At 47.7% G+C, this 19,932-nt stretch overlaps 1 protein-coding gene across 1 annotated transcript; it reads right to left on the bottom strand.

Moving 5' to 3' along the window:
• Positions 1-19,624, bottom strand: CGAS (cyclic GMP-AMP synthase). The gene is made up of 5 exons (XM_038745800.1): positions 17,489-19,624; positions 5,783-6,005; positions 5,154-5,396; positions 1,850-1,952; positions 1-449 (listed from the first exon to the last, which is right to left on the bottom strand). Exons 1-5 carry the CDS (start codon positions 19,622-19,624, stop codon positions 101-103), a joined length of 3,054 nt encoding a protein of 1,017 aa, XP_038601728.1. The 3' UTR covers positions 1-100.
• Positions 19,625-19,932: the final 308 nt, after the last annotated feature.

Below are 19,932 nucleotides of genomic sequence, written 5' to 3'. Positions count from 1 at the left end.
TTGAATTAAAATTGGATTGTTTAATGCTTCTAATTCCACTTATATATGAAGTTAACTGGTAGTGCTCATTTTAAATCTTTCACCTTTCAAATAGTGTGATTCATTCATCAAACACAGGGAACATATTGTTTCTTTCAAATTCAATTTCTTTTATCAGACATTCTATACTAGTCTTGTCTATCTGGTCAGGATTGAAGAGATTGTATGTGGAAATAAAAAAATGAATAAGTTGTCCATTTCTGAGGCACTGAAGAAAATACACGATACAGTTGTCAAAACATCTGTCCAGGTCACTTAACTGCCACTGGTCATCCTCTGGGTGAATGGCACATAGATTGAGAAAGGCAGTTTTGATATGGTAGGAACAGAATTTGTCCAACACAGTTTGAGCCTCAAACTTTTTCTTCAGCTTTTCAAGAAGATGCTTCATTAGTTTAAGGCATTCTTTCCTGGTGAATAAAGAACACTAAAATTATTTGGGAAAATGTCTACTTCAGAGTTAATCTATAGTATTTATTATCTACTTTTTTCAGAGCATTGTGCTAAACACTTGGAAGAATACAATGTAGTTAGTAGATGTGATTCCTACTTTTAAGGAGTTTGTCGTTTAGAGGAAACTGGCCTTAAAAATACAAAAAGGAGGAGGAAGGGAAAGGATTGTATGTAGATGAGTTAATGCCTAATCCGGCCGTGTAAAGTACATACCAACTTCCCAGAACATTTTTGGACAGAGGTGCTGACCAGCAGCATATAAATAATGTATATTAGAAACTAATAGGGGAAGACCTTTTAGACTGTGAGCCCGCTGTTGGGTAGGGACTGTCTCTATGTGTTGCCAATGTGTACTTCCCAAGCGCTTAGTACAGTGCTCTGCACATAGTAAGCGCTCAATAAATACGATTGATGATGATGATGATGATGAAGACCTCCTGGAGGGCAGATGATTTCAGAAAGGTTTTAAAAAGGAGACCTGTCATCTGACAAGAGGGAGGAAGGGCCGAGCATGGAGTGAACAAGTGGTGGGCAGTGGGAGAGATGAAAATAAGGTACAGTGAGTAGACTGGAAGCTCACTGTGGGCAGGGAATATGTCTGTTTACTGTTGTACTCTCCTAAGTGCTTAGTCCAGTGCTCTACATACAGTGCTCAATATGGATAAGTGAATTAGCTTGCATAACAGAGAGTAGAAGTTGGGGTGTAGGAGGAGGAAGGATTGGAGGAGGAAGGAGGGAACAACTGAATGCCTTTAGAGACAGTGGTCAGGAGTTTCTGCTTAATGCAGAGAGAAATGGGGAACCATTGGAGGTTCTTCTGTGGACAGATGCGTGCAAAACAGGTTTTTAGGCAGAAATGACTGGGCAGCAGAGTGAAATGGGATGATACAAGGGAAGAGACAGGTGTCAGAGACACAAAGGATGAGGTTGATAGAGTAGTCAAGTTGAGGGCTGTACCAAGCGCTGAGGAAGATACAAGATAATCAGGTTGGGCAGTCAGTCCCTGTTCCAAATGGGGCCTATACACTTAAATTGGAAGGAGCACATATGTTTAATCCCCATTTTACAGATGGGGAAACTGAAGCACAGAGCAGTCGTGACCTGCCCAAGTTACACAGCAGGCAAGTGGCAAAGCCAAGATTAAATAAAGCCCAGATCCTCTGATTCCCAGACCCGGGCTCTTTCCACTAACCCATACTGTATTTTAAAGGATTGATCTCTGGATTCACAGCCCATTTGAGAGGAACTTATTGTATACAACTTGCTTAGTTCAGAAACCATGTCTTTCTTAGATCAGGAATATCATTTCTGATATTGATCAAAGTTGAAAGAGTAACTAACATGTAAGGAAACTTACCTGCAACATTTCACTCCATTAGATTCACAGCATGTTTTAGTGTGTCCATGTTTTCTTAATATTTTCTTCTCAATGTGTGAAAAGGAAAGCCTCCATGTTTCTGCTGAATTAAGGAAGAAAAAACTTCAACCACTTCATTGAAAATACTCTTTCTATCCACACGTGAGGTGTTTAAACTTCCTCCAGAGTAAAATGTTATTCCAAAGACTCGCTAGGCAAAGACCTACCTGCATCTTTTTAGAAAAGTGACATCAAAATAATTTTAGTTTCCTAGATTGTGAGTCCTTGTGGAGCAGGGAACATGTCCAATTTATTATCTTGTATCTACTGCAGTTCTTAGCAAAGGGTTTTGCACATAGTAGCCTCCCAATAAATACTATATTAACTATCCACCTTGTTTTTCTAAGTTCACAGACCATAAATGGAAATCTTGGGTGGCCCAATACCCCAATGCTTAATACAGTATCTGACACAGAGTAAGCCCTTATTAAATTCCACAGGTATCTTTTTCTACATCCTAGGACCTATAAGCTTGTCTTGATATATGTTAAGAATTTAAGTTACTCTAATTACAATTCTTCTAACCTCTTACAAAGTTTAGGGATTTTTTTTTTCCTTTTTGATCCTATAACAGGATGCTTGAATTGGGTTACTTATTTAGCAGCTTAATGAGATTACGTTCTCAATCAGTCAGTAGCATTCATAAAGCACCTAGGCATGCAGAACAGTATGTTAAACACTGGGGAGAGTGTTACAGAATAAAACCATTGTTTCCTAATTTACCTAATCTTCAGAAGTTTGCCTGCTCAGCTCTGACAAAAGAATTCCAACATGCGGGAATCAAACCTGGGCCTTGGTTTCTCTGTTTCTAAAGAGGAAGTAGAATGGGGGGCTTTAGTAATTGCCCCGCAATTATGAGATAATCAAAGTGGAGTGCTTTGCAATCACTGAATGAGAGCTGCTTTAGGGAGGCTGAGGTGGAAGTATTTTCAGAATGTAGACTGGGAGTCAGGACATCTCAGCAATCAGGACATCTCAGCAATCATGAGACGCAAGCAACATGGGCTACTGGAAAAAGCATGAGTCCGGGAGTCAGAGGACCTGGTTTCTAAGCCCGGCTCTGCCACATGTCTGCTGCGTGACTCTGGGCAAGTCACTTAATTTCTCTGTGCTTCAGTTACCTCATATGTAAGACATTAAGCCTCATGTGACATATAGACTGTGTCCAACCTGATTAGCTGGTTATCTACCCCAGTGCTTAGTATAATGCCTGGCATATAGCAGGCGCTTAACAAATATAATTTTTTAAAAAAATATGCCTCAACTTCCAATCTTGTTCAGGAGCAAGGCTCCTCCTACCGCACTCTTAGCTTGCCCGGGGCCCTCAAGGAGCAGGAGCATAAGATGAGGAAGAATAATAATAATAATGATGGCATTTGTTAAGCACTTACTATGTGCAAAGTGCTGGGGGGGGTGATCAGGTTGTCCCACACGAGGCTTACAGTCTTAATCCCTATTTGACAGATGAGGTAACTGAGGCTCAGAGAAGTTAAGTGACTTGCCCAAGGTCACACAGCAGACATGTGGCGGAGCGGGGATTAGAACCCATGACCTCTGACTCCCAAGCCCCGGCTTTTTCCACAGCGGTAAGGATGATGGAAAACCCTGAAATGTGCTCATTCAAGCAGACGTACAAGGGGTAGGTTTCTCTGGGCAGGTTTAGAGGCAGGGCAAGACTAAAGACATTTAGTCTGATCAGCCATCTAATCCCGGCTCTGCCGTTTGCCTGCTGTGTGACGTTGGGCAAGTCACTTAACTTCTCTGTGCCCAGGTACCTCATCTGTAAAATGGGGATTGAGGCTGTGAGCTCCATGTCGGGCAGGGATGTGTCCAACCTGTTTATCTTGTATCTACTCCAGAACTGGAGTAGATCCTGCACAAGGATGACACGCAAATTTGAGAAGTGTTCCATATTTTTGCAGAAACTCCTCACCCTGGGCTTCAAGGCTGTCCATCACCTCGCCCCCTCCTACCTCACCTCCCTTCTCTCCTTCTCCAGCCCAGCCCGCACCCTCCGCTCCTCTGCCGCTAATCTCCTCACCGTGCCTCGTTCTCGCCTGTCCCGCCATCGAGCCCCGGCCCACATCATCCCCCTGGCCTGGAATGCCCTCCCTCCGCACATCCGCCTAGCTAGCTCTCTTCCTCCCTTCAAGGCCCTACTGAGAGCTCACCTCCTCCAGGAGGCCTTCCCAGACTGAGCCCCCTCCTTCCTCTCCCCCTCGTCCCCCTCCCCATCCCCCCCACCTTATCTCCTTCCCCTCCCCACAGCAACTGTGTATAGGTATATATGTTTGTATGTATTTATTACTCTATTTTATTTGTACATATTTATTCTATTTATTTTATTTTGTTAATATGTTTTGTTTTGTTCTCTGTCTCCCCCTTCTAGACGGTAAGCCCACTGTTGGGTAGGGACCGTCTCTATATGTTGCCAACTTGTATTTCCCAAGCGCTTAGTACAGTGCTCTGCACACAGTAAGCGCTCAATAAATACGATTGAATGAACTTAGTGTAGTGCCTGGCACATAGAAAACACTAAAATACCATTTATTTAAAAAGTGGATAATAATGCTCAGTGAGGTGCGATATTCCCTTCTTCCTGCCACAATTACATGCCCTGATACATATGTCCAGGGGCAGGGAATGGCAGCGGAAGGCCGAGGGGAGAGAAGCCTGGGCCGGAGATTTAAAAGGACCTGGGTTCTTATCCTGGCTCTGCCGCCTGTCTGCTGTATGACCTCGGGCAAGTCACTTAACTTCTCTGTACCTCAGTTCCTTCATCTGTAAAAGGAGATTAAAAGTGTGAGCTCCAACCTGGAACACGGACTAAGTCCAGTGCCTGGCACACAGTAAGCACTTTACAAATCCCATAAAAAAGGGGGAGGGATGAATGAGTGAATTCTAATGCTCGCAACAGCATTGCAAGTGTGCCAGGTATAATACCTGCCACCCTGATATTGTCGCTCTAATTTAAATCATCTTTTTAAATGGAAAACCAAACCATCACTTTCCATCTATCTGACGTGCTAAAGACAAATGTAAATGCACTCTGTCCCAACAATTTGACCTCCTAAGGAACCAATTTCTCTGGCATACAAACCCGCACGTCTTGAAAGGCCAGGAGTACTCTCACTGAACCTGATCTGTTCCCTGTTCAACACTGAGCACAACTGTTAGCAATTACACCTTCCTTCAAAAAACATCCCTTTCAACTACATCTGAATGACTCTCACTTTCCAAGTACCTCTGAAAATCCGTCCTTCCTTAGCATGCTTCGGTACGAGGTACACCGGTTCGTACTTTAACTCCTGCTTTACTTTGTTTCCCAGCCACTTCTCAACGTTTAGGCCATTTTTTGTACTTATGGGCCAGGAGCTTCTCAATTCCAAAGTCAGGATTAGATCCACTGATATTTCAGTAGTGCTTTGTATAAGAAGGGTTACTGCAGGACTTCCAGGTTTCTTTCTTTCCACAACGATGTCCATATCTATTTAAAGACAGATGAGACAAGGACATGCTTTATGTAACCAATTCCTCTGGAAAAACTAAACATTTGTAAGAAGTTTTCGCAATTTAGAAGTCAGTAAGATCAGAAATGTTGGGCTGTTGTATGCTCTGAAGTTATGTCACACGTTACCCAATTGAAATTTTTCACAAAGTTGCTTAAGTCAATGCGTCATCCTAGCATCTTAATCCAAGTAACAGCGATACTTACATTTGTTAAAACTGATGGAGAGAAATGTGCCTAACTCACCTGTAAACGTAAGTTAATGCTAAAGCGTACAGGACTGAAATCGTCAAATGGATATCACCAATGGTTACTGTTCATCTAAATACTCAAATCTCTAAGGAAGTGGAATACTGAGGACTTACCATTTATGTCTTTTACTTCTTTCTTAATGAGATCCCTAAATTTTGAAAGTATTTTAGAAGCTGATAACGTCTCATCATCCTCCAAAAAGCTAGTCAGGGGGTTTCTTCGTGGAATTCTCTTAAACTTCACTCGATAGAAAGCACCACTGGAATCAACTTCTTCTAGTTTAACTCTGGGTAGTGGCAATTTGAGCATGATGTCAAACTCATTCGGAGCTGAAATCTATGGGATACATAAAAAAATTACGGACGGTGAAAACTGTTGAATGAAAAGGATAAAGGTTAAGCAGGCTGGAATCCAACTGTTAAAGCTAAGGGAAAAAAGACACCATAAAAAATAGAATTTTGGATCGTGTACATATTGCCCTGTTTTAACATTAACAATACAGTCCCAGATAGTCCTGGAAGTACAGGCAAAAACAGGGCTAGAGTTCCTTGAAGCTATAAAAAAGGGTTCGCGGCCCTAATATTTCCAGTATCTTCCCCCGAGCATGGCCATTCCATATCCACAGAGAGAAGCAGCGTGGTCTAATGGATAGAGCACGGGACTGGGAGCCAAAAAGACCTGGGTTCTAATTGCAGCTCTGCCACTTGTCTGTTGTGTGACCTTGGGCAAGCTATTTCACTTCTCTATGCCTCAGTTACTTCATCTGTAAAACGGGGATTAAGACTGGGAGCCCCATGTGGGACCTGGACCGTGTCCAACCTGATTAGCTTGTATCTATCTGAGCACTTAGGACAGTGCCTGGTATGTAGTAAGCATTTAATAATAATAATAACTGCGGTATTTACGCGCTGATTATGTACTAAGTACTAAGCACTGGGGTGGACACAAGTAAATCGGGTTGGACACAATCCCTGTCCCACATGGGGCTCACAGTCTCAATCCCCGTTTTACAGATGAGGTAATTGAGTCCCAGAGAAGTGAAGTGATTTGTCCAAAGGTCACACAACACACAAGGGGCAGATCTGGAATTAGAACCCATTACTTTTTGATACCCAGGCCCATGCTCTATCCACTATACCATGCTGTTGAGGGAACAGTGACCCTGTACCTCCCAAGCCCCAAGCCCCAAGTTTTCAGTTTGGCCTATTGGACAAGGTGCGATGGACCTCCTTCGGCCCACCTCGCTTTCAGCTCTCTGGGGTGAACAGTCTTATCAGGAGAAGATAAGAATAAATATAAATTCATTATATTTATTACTCTATTTATTTTACTTGTACATATCTATCCTATTTATTTTATTTTGTTGGTCTGTTTGGTTTTGTTCTCCGTCTCCCCCTTTTAGACTGTGAGCCCACTGTTGGGTAGGGACTGTCTCTATGTGTTGCCAGTTTGTACTTCCCAAGCGCTTAGTACAGCGCTCTGCACGTAGTAAGCGCTCAATAAATGCGATCGATGATGATGATGAGAAGAGGTGGGTGGGAACTCCTGGGAGAGAAAGCCGCAACTGTCGCCACTGTTTCCGAAGGATGGTTGCCGTGCCTCCCTCCTCCAAGAGCACTTTCCCTCCTCCTCCCCACAGTGCTTCCTTCTGACGATTCTGCTCCTTTTGGGTAGCGAAGGGTGAGGGGCCACGCTTCCACTGCGTATGGAGGTAGATGCCGAAGGGACAGAGGAGTTTCCCGCAAGGGGTTGGGGCCAGAAACCAGGGGAGATTCTGCTACCGTCCTCCAGATCACTATTAGTTCACACAATCAAACGCTGGACAGCCAAACGAAATTGCGTTTGGCTTTCTCAGACTGAGGCATGCCCATTTGGGTTGGATTTTTTTTCCACCGTGTTTTTGATTATCCAACTGGCCGCGATTTGGATATCGAGCAGTTCTCATCATCCTAAGGGATTTTATGACGGCTCTGCGGGCGAGGAGAGCTGTGTTCTGTAGGATATGGTGGAAGTTCCCGGTCAGTGGGACCGCGGAGGCGAGGGGAAAGCAGCAGAAGAGCGGGGTGCAGCTAGATTAGATACGGGAACAACAAAGATAGAGACCTAGAGGACGGCGGGTGATGAAAGCTGATATGGAAGACAGGGAGAGTTGGTTGACAGCCTTGTCACTCATAAGGAGTTTTGATGCGGAGGTAAATGGGAAAACCGTTGGAGAGTTTTTTGAGGAGAGATGTGAGTTGAGCGATTCTTCAAGAATCTTTGCAATAGGGTGGTGACGATGATGATGACGATGGTATTTGTTAAGTGCTTACTATGTGCCAAGCACTGTTCTTAGCACTGAGGTAGATACAAGGGAATCAGGTTGCCCCACGTGGGGCTCAGTCTTAATCCCCATGTTACAGATGAAGTAACTGAGGCACAGAGAAGTTAAATGACTTGCCCTAAGTTTCACAACTGATAAGTGGCGGGGCTGGGAGACTATAAGACCAGTGTGGGAACAGCAGGGTATAGAGGATAGAGCACAGGCCTAGGAGTCAATCAATCAATCAATCAACCAATCGTATTTACTGAGCGCTTACTGTGTGCAGAGCACTGTACTAAGCGCTTGGGAAGTGCAAGTTGGCAACATATAGAGACAGTCCCTACCCAACAGTGGGCTCACAGTCTAGAAGGGGGAGACGGAGAACAAACCCAAACAGGTCAGGTCATGGGTTCTAATCCTGGATCTGTCACTTGGCTGCTGTGTGACCTTGGGCAAGTCACTTCGCTCTATGGGTCTCAGTTACTTCATCTGTAAAATGGGGATTGCGACTATGAGCCCCACATGGGTCAGGTGATTAACTTGAGCCTACCCCAGTGCTTAGAACACTGCTTGGCATATAGTTAAGTCCTTAACAAGTACTATAATTATTAACAAATACCATTTTTTAAAAAAAGATGGAATCTCTTCTCTGGTCTGGAGAGGATTTTTTGCAATTATCATCATCACCATCATCATCATCATTGTATTTGCTAAATGCTTGCTAAGGGCTGATCACTGTAGTAAGCACTGAGGTCTTGTTTCATGCTGTCGAGTCATCTCTGACTCATAGGAGCCCACTGTTGGGTAGGGACTGTCTCTATATGTTGCCAATTTGTACTTCCCAAGCGCTTAGTACAGTGCTCTGCACATAGTAAGCGCTCAATAAATACGAGTGATGATGATGATGATAGGAGCACCATGGACACATCTTCCCTAGAATGCCCCAGCTTCATCCACAGTCGTTCTGGTAGAAGCACTGAGGTAGGGACAAGGTAATCAGGTCAGACAGTCCCTGCCCCACATGGGGATCACAGTCCAAGTAAGAGGGGGAACAAGTATTGAATCCCCATTTACTGATGAGGAAACAGGCACAGAGAAATGAAGTGACTATTTGCCCGAGGTCACAGAGCAACATTAGAACTGAGGTCCTCCGACTCTGGGGTCTGTGCTCTTTCCACTAAGCCATGCTGCTTCCCCCACTGGATCCTGGCACTGATCGGGAAGATTTGGGGCACTTCTGCCTAAATATAGGATTTCAACTGAGGATTATCTGGGCCACCACCATGCTTAAAGACCAGGGCAGATCAAGCAATCAATAAATCAAGCAGTTGTATTTACTGAGTACTTACTCTGTGCAGAACACTGTACTGAAGGCATGGAAAAGTACAGTATAAGAGAGTTGGTAGACACATTCCCTGCCCACAAGAATCAGTCAATCACATTTATTGAGCGCTTACTGTGTGCAGAGCACTGTACTAAGCGCTTGGGAAGTACAAGTTGGCAACATATAGAGACAGTCCTTACCCAAGAATCTTACGGTCTGGAGGGCCAGGGATTTCACTCGCCCCATCAGTCTTTGAGAGGTTGCAGTTGAAGTTTTGTCTGTCACCGGGTCAGCCAGGGGCTTTTTGCCCTCCTACAGGGGCTTTTCGAGTCGTGCTAACTCTCACCTCTATTTCCTTGGGTTTCTGGGAATGTCTACCTTCTATCACAGGTAGCTCAGCAATCTCCACCCACGGGAAGCCTGCCCCAGGATTTCTCTCTCCCTCAATACGAGGAGCTGGCACCCATGAAAGCTTTACTTGTGTACCCCTTTGGCCCTGGGGATCTCAGGACCACATTTGGGAGGTGCCAGAGGGTTGGGTTGTGGCATCTGAATGATTTGAAGAGCGGTGGGAAGGCTGTGGGATTTCAGGGTTCTGCATTAGCTGGCCCTTGGAAAAACTGTAGCCTTCCAAATGAGCTCTGGAGAGCTGCTGAGTGATGGGGCAGAAAAAGAACAGCCCTTCCATGGGCGTGAAGGTCCCCAGCTACTTCCAAAAGAGGCAGTGGGACAGAGTGCAAGGGTAAGCGAGTAGGGCCAGTCGGTGTTCTCCCTCCTACTTATCTTCACTCCTTTCAATCAATCTTGAGTGTTTACTGTACGCAAAGCATCGTACTAAGCGCTTGGAAGAATGCAATATAACAGAGTCGGACACGTTCCCTGTCCCCAACAAGCTTACAATCTAGTGGGGGGGACAGAAATTGATATAAATAAATAACTTACAGATCTGTACATAAGTGCCGTGAGCTTATTCTGATGACTTGACACCTATCCACATGTTTTGTTTTGTTGTCTGTCTCCCCCTTCTAGACTGTGAGCCCGTTGTTGGGTAGGGACCGTCTTTATATGTTGCCAACTTGTACGTCCCAAGCGCTTAGTGCAGTGCTCTGCACACAGTAAGTGCTCAATGAATACGATTGAATGAATGAACTGAGGGAAGAGTGAATAAAGGGTGCAAATCCAATTGCATGGGCGACACAGAAGGGAGTGGGAGAAGAGGAAATGAGGGCTTAATTGGGAAAGGCCTCTTAGATATGCCTTAATAATAAGGCATTGAAGGTGGGGAGAGCAATCGTCTGACGGATATGAAGAGGGAGTTTCAGACCAGAGGCAGGAGGTAGGCAAGGACTTGGCGGCAAAATACACAAGAGTGAGGTACAGTGAGTAGGCTGGCATTAAAGAAGTGAAGTTTGCAGGATAGGTTATAGTAGGAAATCAGAGCGGTAAAGGTAGGAGGCGGCAAGGCGATGGAATGCTTTAAAGCCAATGGAAATGAGTTTCTGTTTGATGCAGAGGTGGATGGGCAAACACTGGAGGTTCTGGAGGAGTGGGGAAATACGGACTGAATAGTTTTGTAGAAAAAGGATCCAGGCAACAGTGAAGTATGGACCAAAGTGGGAAGTGGGGAGGTCAGCAAGGAGGCTGATGTAGTAATCAAGGCAGAATGGGAAAAGTGCTTGAATTAACATGATAGCAATTTAGATGGGGAGTAAACAGTGGATTTTAGCGATGTTGTGAAAGTTGAGCTGACAAGACTTGGTGTCAGATTGATTATGTGGTTGAATATGTGGATTGAATGAGAAAGACGAGTTGAGGATAACGGCAAAGTTAAGGGCTTGCCAGAGAGAGAGGATGGTGGTGCTGTCTATGGCGATGGGAAAGTCGAGGGCAGGACGGGGTTTGGGTGTGAAGACAATCAATCAATCAATCAATCAATCAATCAATCGTATTTATTGAGCGCTTACTGTGTGCAGAGCACTGTACTAAGCGCTTGGGAAGTACAAGTTGGCAACATATAGAGACGGTCCCTACCCAACAGTGGGCTCACAGTCTAGAAGACAAGGAGTTCAGTTCAGACATGTTAAGTCTGAGGTAATGGTGGGCCTTCCAAGTACGGCTGTCCTGAAGCCTGAGGAAATGCGAGACTGTAGAGAAAGAGAGATCAGGACTGGAGACGTAGTTTGGAGAATCATCAGAGTAGAGATTGTAATTGAAGCCACGGGAGCAAATGAGTTCTCCAAGGGACTGGGTGAAGATGGAGAACAAATCAGGACTGAGCCTTGAGGGACTCCCACATTTAGGGGCTGGGAAGCAGAGGAGGAGCCGTGGAAGAGACAGAGATAGGAAGAGAACTAGGATAGGACAGGGCTCAGGAGAAGAGGGGTGGTTGGCGGGGTCAGAGGCAGCTGAGAGGTTGAGGAGGATTAGGATGGAGAAGAAGCCGTTGGATTTGGCAAGACGGAGATGACCGGTGACCTTTGAGAAGGTAGTTTCAGTTGAGTGAAGGGGATGGAAGCCAGATTGAAGGGGGTCAAGAAGAGAATTGAAGGAGAGGAAGCAGAGGCGGCGGATATAGACAACTCACTCAAAGAGTTGGGAGAGGAATCCAGCTCACACACTTCACTCTTCTAACACCAACACACTTACTGTATCTCAATCTTCTCTCACACCGTCGGCCTTACTGTACATCACTGCTATGGGTCACACTATATGTGAGGGTGCTCTGTGCAATTGATAGGGAGATAGCACTCTCCCTATCTAGATAAATTAATAGATAAATAGCAATTTATCTATTTTGATGCCCTTGAAGCCTGTCTACTTGTTTTCCTTTGTTGTCTGTCTCCCCCTTCTAGAATGTGAGCCCGTAGTTGGGAGCACTCTCCCTATCTAGATAAATAGATAATAGATAAATAGATAAATAGCAGTTTATCTGTTTTGATGCCCTTGAAGCCTGTCTACTTGTTTTCCTTTGTTGTCTGTCTCCCCCTTCTAGAATGTGAGCCCGTAGTTGGGAGCACTCTCCCTATCTAGATAAATAGATAAATAGATAAATAGCAGTTTATCTGTTTTGATGCTCTTGAAGCCTGTCTACTTGTTTTCCTTTGTTGTCTGTCTCCCCCTTCTAGAATGTGAGCCCGTAGGTGGGAGCACTCTCCCTATCTAGATAAATAGATAATAGATAAATAGATAAATAGCAATTTATCTATTTTGATGCTCTTGAAGCCTGTCTACTTGTTTTCCTTCGTTGTCTGTCTCCCCCTTCTAGAATATGAGCCCGTAGTTGGGTAGGGATTGTCTCTATCTGTTGCTGAATTGTACTTTCCAAGCACTTAGTACGGAGCTCTGCACACAGTAAGCGCTCAGTAAATACGATTGACTGATTGACCGCTTGCTTATCGATTGATTGTATCCCAGCTCCGCCACTCGTCAGCTGTGTGACCTTGGGCAAGCCACTTACCCTCTCTGTGCCTTAGTTACTTCATCTGTAAAATGGGGGTGAAGACTGTGAGCCCCACGCGGGACAAACTGATCACCCTGTATCCCCCCCCAGTGCTTAGAACAGTGCTTTGCACATAGTAAGCGCTTAACAAATACCAACATCATTATTATTATTATTATTATTATTATTATTATTATTATTATTATTATTATTATTATTACACCCTCCCATCTCCCTGAAATGCCCTCTCTCTTCATAAATGACTGTCCACCACTCTCCCCCCAAAATGTGGATTTAATATCTTTTATCCCTACTACTTAGAATGTGAGACCTGTGCGGGACAAGGACTGTGTCCGACCTGATTACCTTGCAACTACCCCCACCATTTAGTCCAATGCTTTATGAGAAGAAGCATGGCGTAGTAGAAAGAGCACGGGCCTGGGTGTCTAAAGGTCCCGGGTTCTAATTCCGACTCCCCCACTTGTCTGCTGTGTGGCCTTGGGCAAGTCACTTTACTTCTCTGGGCCTCAGTTACCTCATCTGTAAAATGGGGATTAAGACTGTGAGTTTTAGGACGGGGCTGTGTCCAATGTGATTATAATTATTATTAAGTGTTTAACAAACACAATAAAAATTATTATTTTCTTCAAATCCCTACTACTACTAATAAACATAATGGTATTTGTTAATCAATCAATCATATTTATTTGAGCGCTTACTGTGTGCAGAGCACTGTACCAAGCGCTTGGGAAGTACAAGTTGGCAACATAAAGAGACAGTCCCTACGCAACAGTGGGCTCACAGTCTAAAAGGGGGAGACAGAGAACAAAACCAAACTTACTAACAAAATAAAATAAATAGAATAGGTATGTACAAGTCAAATAAATAAATAAATAGAGTAATAAATATGTACAAACATATATACATTCACTTTGTGCCAGGCACTGTACTAAGCACTGGGGTGGGATACAATCAATCAATCAATCGTATTTATTGAGCGCTTACTGTGTGCAGAGCCCTGTACTAAGCGCTTGGGAAGTACAAGTTGGCAACATATAGAGACAGTCCCTACCCAACAGTGGGCTCACAGTCTAAAAGGGGGAGACAGAGAACAAAACTAAATATACTAACAAAATAAAATAAATAGAATAGATATGTACAAGTAAAATAAATAAATAAATAGAGTAATAAATATCAATCAATCAATCGTATTTATTGAGCGCTTACCGTGTGCAGAGCACTGTACTAAGCGCTCGGGAAGTCCAAGTTGGCAACATAGAGAGACGGTCCCTCCCCAACAGTGCGCTTAACAAATACCGTTCCTGTTATTATTTACTGAGCGCTTACCGTGTGCGGAGCACTGGACTAAGCGCTCGGGAAGTCCAAGTTGGCAACATAGCGAGACGGTCCCTCCCCAACAGTGCGCTTAACAAATACCGTTCCTGTTATTATTTACTGAGCACTTACCGTGTGCGGAGCACTGTACTAAGCGCTCGGGAAGTCCAAGTTGGCAACATAGAGAGACGGTCCCTACCCAACAGTGCGCTTAGCAAATACCGTTACTGTTATTATTTACTGAACGCTTAATCAATCAATCAATTAATCGTATTTATTGAGCGCTTACTGAGCGCTTAATCAATCAATCAATCGTATTTATTGAGCGCTTACTGTGTACGGAGCACTGGACTAAGCGCTTGGGAAGTACAAGTCGGCAACATAGAGAGACAGTCCCTACCCAACAGTGCGCTTAACAAATACCATTCCCATTATTATTTACTGAGCGCTTACCGTGTGCGGAGCACTGGACTAAGCGCTTGGGAAGTCCAACTTGGCAACATATCGAGATGGTCCCTCCCCAACAGTGCGCTTAACAAATACCGTTACTGTTCTTATTTACTGAGCGCTTACCGTGTGCGGAACACTGGACTAAGCGCTCGGGAAGTCCTAGTTGGCAACATATCGAGACGGTCCCTCCCCAACAGTGCGCTTAGCAAATACCGTTACTGCTATTATTTACTGAGCGCTTACCGTGTGCGGAGCACTGGACTAAGCGCTTGGGAAGTCCAAGTTGGCAACACAGAGAGGCGGTCCCTACCCAACAGCGGGCTCACAGTCTAGAAGGGGGAGACAGACAACAAAATCAAACATACTAACAAAATAAAATAAATAGAATAGATAGTACAAGTAAAATAAATAAATACAGTAAGAAACATCAGTCAATCAATCGTAATTATTGAGCGCTTACTGTGTGCAGAGCACTGTACTAAGCGCTCGGGAAGTCCAAGTTGGCAACATATAGGGACGGTCCCTACCCAACAGTGGGCCCACAGTCTAAAAGGGGGAGACAGAGAACAAAACCAAACATACTAACAAAATAAAATAAATAGAATAGATATGTACAAGTAAAATAAATAGAGTAATAAATAGTCAATCAATCGTATTTATTGAGTGCTTACCGTGTGCGGAGCACTGGACTAAGCGCTCGGGAAGTCCAACTTGGCAACATATCAAGATGGTCCCTCCCCAACAGTGCGCTTAACAAATACCGTTACTGTTCTTATTTACTGAGCGCTTACCGTGTGCGGAGCACTGGACTAAGCGCTCGGGAAGTCCTAGTTGGCAACATATCGAGACGGTCCCTCCCCAACAGTGCACTTAGCAAATACCGTTACTGCTATTATTTACTGAGCGCTTACCGTGTGCGGAGCACTGGACTAAGCGCTTGGGAAGTCCAAGTTGGCAACACAGAGAGGCGGTCCCTACCCAACAGCGGGCTCACAGTCTAGAAGGGGGAGACAGACAACAAAATCAAACATACTAACAAAATAAAATAAATAGAATAGATAGTACAAGTAAAATAAATAAATACAGTAAGAAACATCAGTCAATCAATCGTAATTATTGAGCGCTTACTGTGTGCAGAGCACTGTACTAAGCGCTCGGGAAGTCCAAGTTGGCAACATATAGGGACGGTCCCTACCCAACAGTGGGCCCACAGTCTAAAAGGGGGAGACAGAGAACAAAACCAAACATACTAACAAAATAAAATAAATAGAATAGATATGTACAAGTAAAATAAATAGAGTAATAAATAGTCAATCAATCGTATTTATTGAGCGCTTACCGTGTGCAGAGCACTGTACTAAGCGCTCGGGAAGTCCAAGTTGGCAACATATCGAGACGGTCCCTATCCAACAGTGCGCTTAACAAATACCGTTCCTGTTATTATTTACTGAGCGCTTACCGTGTGCGGAGCACTGTACTAAGCGCTCGGGAAGTCCAAGTTGGCAACATAGAGAGACGGTCCCTATCCAACAGTGCGCTTAACAAATACCGTTACTGTTATTATTTACTGAGCGCTTACCGTGTGCGGAGCACTGGACTAAGTGCTTGGGAAGTCCAAGTTGGCAACATATCGGGACGGTCCCTCCCCAACAGTAAGCTTAACAAATACCGTTACTGTTATTATTCACTGAGCGCTTAATCAATCAATTAATCGTATTTATTGAGCGCTTACTGAGCGCTTAATCAATCAATCAATCGTATTTATTGAGCGCTTACCGTGTGCAGAGCACTGTACTAAGCGCTCGGGAAGTCCAAGTTGGCAACATATCGAGACGGTCCCTATCCAACAGTGCGCTTAACAAATACCGTTCCTGTTATTATTTACTGAGCGCTTACCGTGTGCGGAGCACTGGACTAAGCGCTCGGGAAGTCCAAGTTGGCAACATAGAGAGACGGTCCCTACCCATCAGTGCGCTAAACAAATACCGTTACTATTATTATTTACTGAGTGCTTAATCAATCAACTAATCGTATTTATTGAGCGCTTACTGAGCGCTTAATCAATCAATCAATCGTATTTATTGAGCGCTTACTGTGTGCGGAGCACTGGACTAAGCGCTCGGGAAGTCCAAGTTGGCAACATATAGAGACAGTCCCTACCCAACAGTGCACTTAACAAATACCGTTCCTGTTATTATTTACTGAGCGCTTACCGTGTGCAGAGCACTGGACTAAGCGCTCGGGAAGTCCAAGTTGGCAACATATCGAGACGGTCCCTACCCAACAGTGCGCTTAACAAATACTGTTACTGTTATTATTTACTGAGCGCTTACCGTGTGCGGAGCACTGGACTAAGCGCTCGGGAAGTCCAAGTTGGCAACATAGAGAGACTGTCCCTCCCCAACAGTGCGCTTAACAAATACCGTTCCTGTTATTATTTACTGAGCGCTTACCGTGTGCGGAGCACTGGACTAAGCGCTCGGGAAGTCCAAGTTGGCAACATATCGAGACGGTCCCTCCCCATCAGTGCGCTCAACAAATACCGTTCCTGTTATTATTTACTGAGCGCTTACCGTGTGCGGAGCACTGGACTAAGCGCTTGGAAAGTCCAAGTTGGCAACATAGAGAGATGGTCCCTACCCATCAGTGCGCTTAACAAATACTGTTACTGTTATTATTTACTGAGCGCTTACCGTGTGCGGAGCGCTGTACTAAGCGCTTGGGAAGTCCAAGTTGGCAACATATAGGGACGGTCCCTCCCCATCAGTGCGCTTAACAAATACTGTTACTGTTACTGTTATTATTTACTGATTAATTATTTACTAATAATTATTTATTATTTACCGGGTGCATCATCATCATCAATCGTATTTATTGAGCGCTTCCTATGTGCAGAGCACTGTAGTAAGCGCTTGGGAAGTACAAATTGGCAACACATAGAGACAGTCCCTACCCAACAGTGGGCTCACCTTGACGTGCTCGTAGTAGCTGCCGGCGCCGACCCTGGCGAGGCCCTGGAAGGCGGGGTGTCGGGCGGGCAGGCGTCTAAGCAGTAGCCCCGCCAGCCGGTTGACTGTATCGGCCGCCTCCGCCCGGGCCCCGCGCCGCAGGATCAGCGACTCCAGCACCGGCCGCAGCCGCGCCGGCCGCCGGCCCCGGGCAGCGCGGGCACCGAGCCCGGGGGCATCGCGGGCACCGACCCACTCCAGCGGGCCCGGGGCACCACCCAAGACGGTCGGGCTCTTGGCTGAGCGCCTAGGTGCCCGGGTTGCGGTGCCCGTGCCCCGGGATGCGCCCACAGCATCCCCGGTTGCGGTCCCCAGGCCCCGGGATGCTCCCGCGTTGCCCCTGGCAACAGTGCCCGTGTCCAGGGATGCTCCCACGTTGCCCCTGGCAACAGTGCCCGTCTCCAAGGCTGCGCCGCCGGTGCCCCAAGATGCGCCCACAGCATCCCTGGTTGCGGTCCCCAGGCCCCGGGATGCGCCCACGTTGCCCCTGGCAACAGTGCCCGTGTCCAGGGATGCTCCCACGTTGCCCCTGGCAACAGTGCCCGTCTCCAAGGCTGCGCCGCCGGTGCCCCAAGATGCGCCCGCAGCATCCCTGGTTGCGGTCCCCAGGCCCCGGGATGCTCCCGCGTTGCCCCTGGCAACAGTGCCCGTGTCCAGGGATGCTCCCACGTTGCCCCTGGCAACAGTGCCCGTCTCCAAGGCTGCGCCGCCGGTGCCCCAAGATGCGCCCACAGCATCCCTGGTTGCGGTCCCCAGGCCCCGGGATGCTCCCGCGTTGCCCCTGGCAACAGTGCCCGTGTCCAGGGATGCTCCCACGTTGCCCCTGGCAACAGTGCCCGTCTCCAAGGCTGCGCCGGCGGTGCCCCAAGATGCGCCCACAGCATCCCTGGCTGCGGTCCCCATGCCCCAGGATGCTCCCGCGTTGCCCCTGGCAACAGTGCCCGTCTCCAAGGCTGCGCCGGCGGTGCCCCAAGATGCGCCCACATCGTCCCGGGCTGCTGTGCCCGTGCCCCTGGATGTGCCCACATTGTCCCTGGCTGCGGTGCCCGTGCCCCCAGATGCGCCCACAGCATCCCGGGCTGCGGTCCTCGTGCCCCGGGATGCTCCCACGTTGCCCCTGGCAACAGTGCCCGTGTCCAAGGCTGCTCCGGCGGTGCCCCGAGGTGCGCCCACAGAGTCCCGGGATGCTCCCACGTTGCCCCTGGCAACAGTGCCCGTGTCCAAGGCTACTCCGGCGGTGCCCCGAGGTGCGCCCACAGAGTCCCGGGCTGCGGTGCCCGTGCCCCTAGAGGTGCCCACAGCATCCCTGGTTGCGGTCCCCATGCCCCGGGATGCTCCCACGTTGCCCCTGGCAACAGTGTCCGTGTCCCAGGCTGCGCCGGCGGTGCCCCAAAATGCGCCCACATCGTCCCGGGCTGCTGTGCCCGTGCCCCCAGATGCGCCCACAGCATCCCGGGCTGCGGTCCTCATGCCCCGGGATGCGCCCACGTTACCCCTGGCAACAGTGCCCGTGTCCAAGGCTGCGCCGCCGGTGCCCCTAGATGTGCCCACAGCGTCCCGGGCTGCGGTGCCCGTGCCCCTAGAGGTGCCCACAGCGTCCCTGGTTGCGGTGCCCGTGCCCCGGGATGCCCCCACGTTGTCCCTGGCAACAGTGCCCATGTCCAAGGCTGCGCCGGCGGTGCCCCGAGATGCGGCCGTGCCCCGAGATGTGCCCACATTGTCCCTGGCAGCGGTGCCCGTGTCCCGGGTTCCAACGGCGGTGCCCCGAGCTGTGCCCACATTGTCCCCGGTTGCTGCGCCCTTGCCCCGAGATGCGCCCACAGCGTCCCTGGCAGCAGTGCCCGTGTCCCGGGCTCCAACGGCGGTGCCCCGAGCTGTGCCCAAAGAGTCCCTGGTTGCGGTGCCCGGGCCCCTAGATGTGCCCACAGCGTCCCTGGATGCGGTGCCCGGGCCCCGGGATGCGCCCACGTTGTCCCTGGCAACAGGGTCCGTGTCCCAGGCTGAGCCGGCGGTGCCCCAAGATGTGCCCACGGCGTCCCTGGTTGCGATGCCCGGGCCCCGAGATGGGCCCACATTGTCCCTGGCAGCGGTGCCCATGCCCCGAGATGTGCCCACAGCCTCCCGGGCGGCGGCTGTCCGGGCCGGAGCGGATTTTGCTTTCTTCCTCTGGCTGCCCATGGCAGAGACTGGCAGGCGGGCGGGCGGTGGCCGTGGAAAAGAGGAACAGGCCGCAGGGCCTCGGGAAATGAAACTTAGAAAACAGGCGGGAAACCAGAGGCCTGCTGACCCGGAGCAAGAGGGAAGGGCCAAGAGGGGAAACCCAAGTCTGCCCTCAAACTTCCCTCTTCGGGAAGAACCGGGAACGCGTGGGCATTTTGCCTTCCCTGGGGAAGTGGCTTTTGTCA

This window comes from Tachyglossus aculeatus, chromosome 1 (assembly GCF_015852505.1).
Source record: "Tachyglossus aculeatus isolate mTacAcu1 chromosome 1, mTacAcu1.pri, whole genome shotgun sequence".
In the NCBI taxonomy this organism is placed as follows: domain Eukaryota; kingdom Metazoa; phylum Chordata; class Mammalia; order Monotremata; family Tachyglossidae; genus Tachyglossus; species Tachyglossus aculeatus.
The sequence above is the reverse complement of the archived record's forward strand: the minus strand, read 5'-3'. Positions and strand labels throughout refer to the sequence as shown.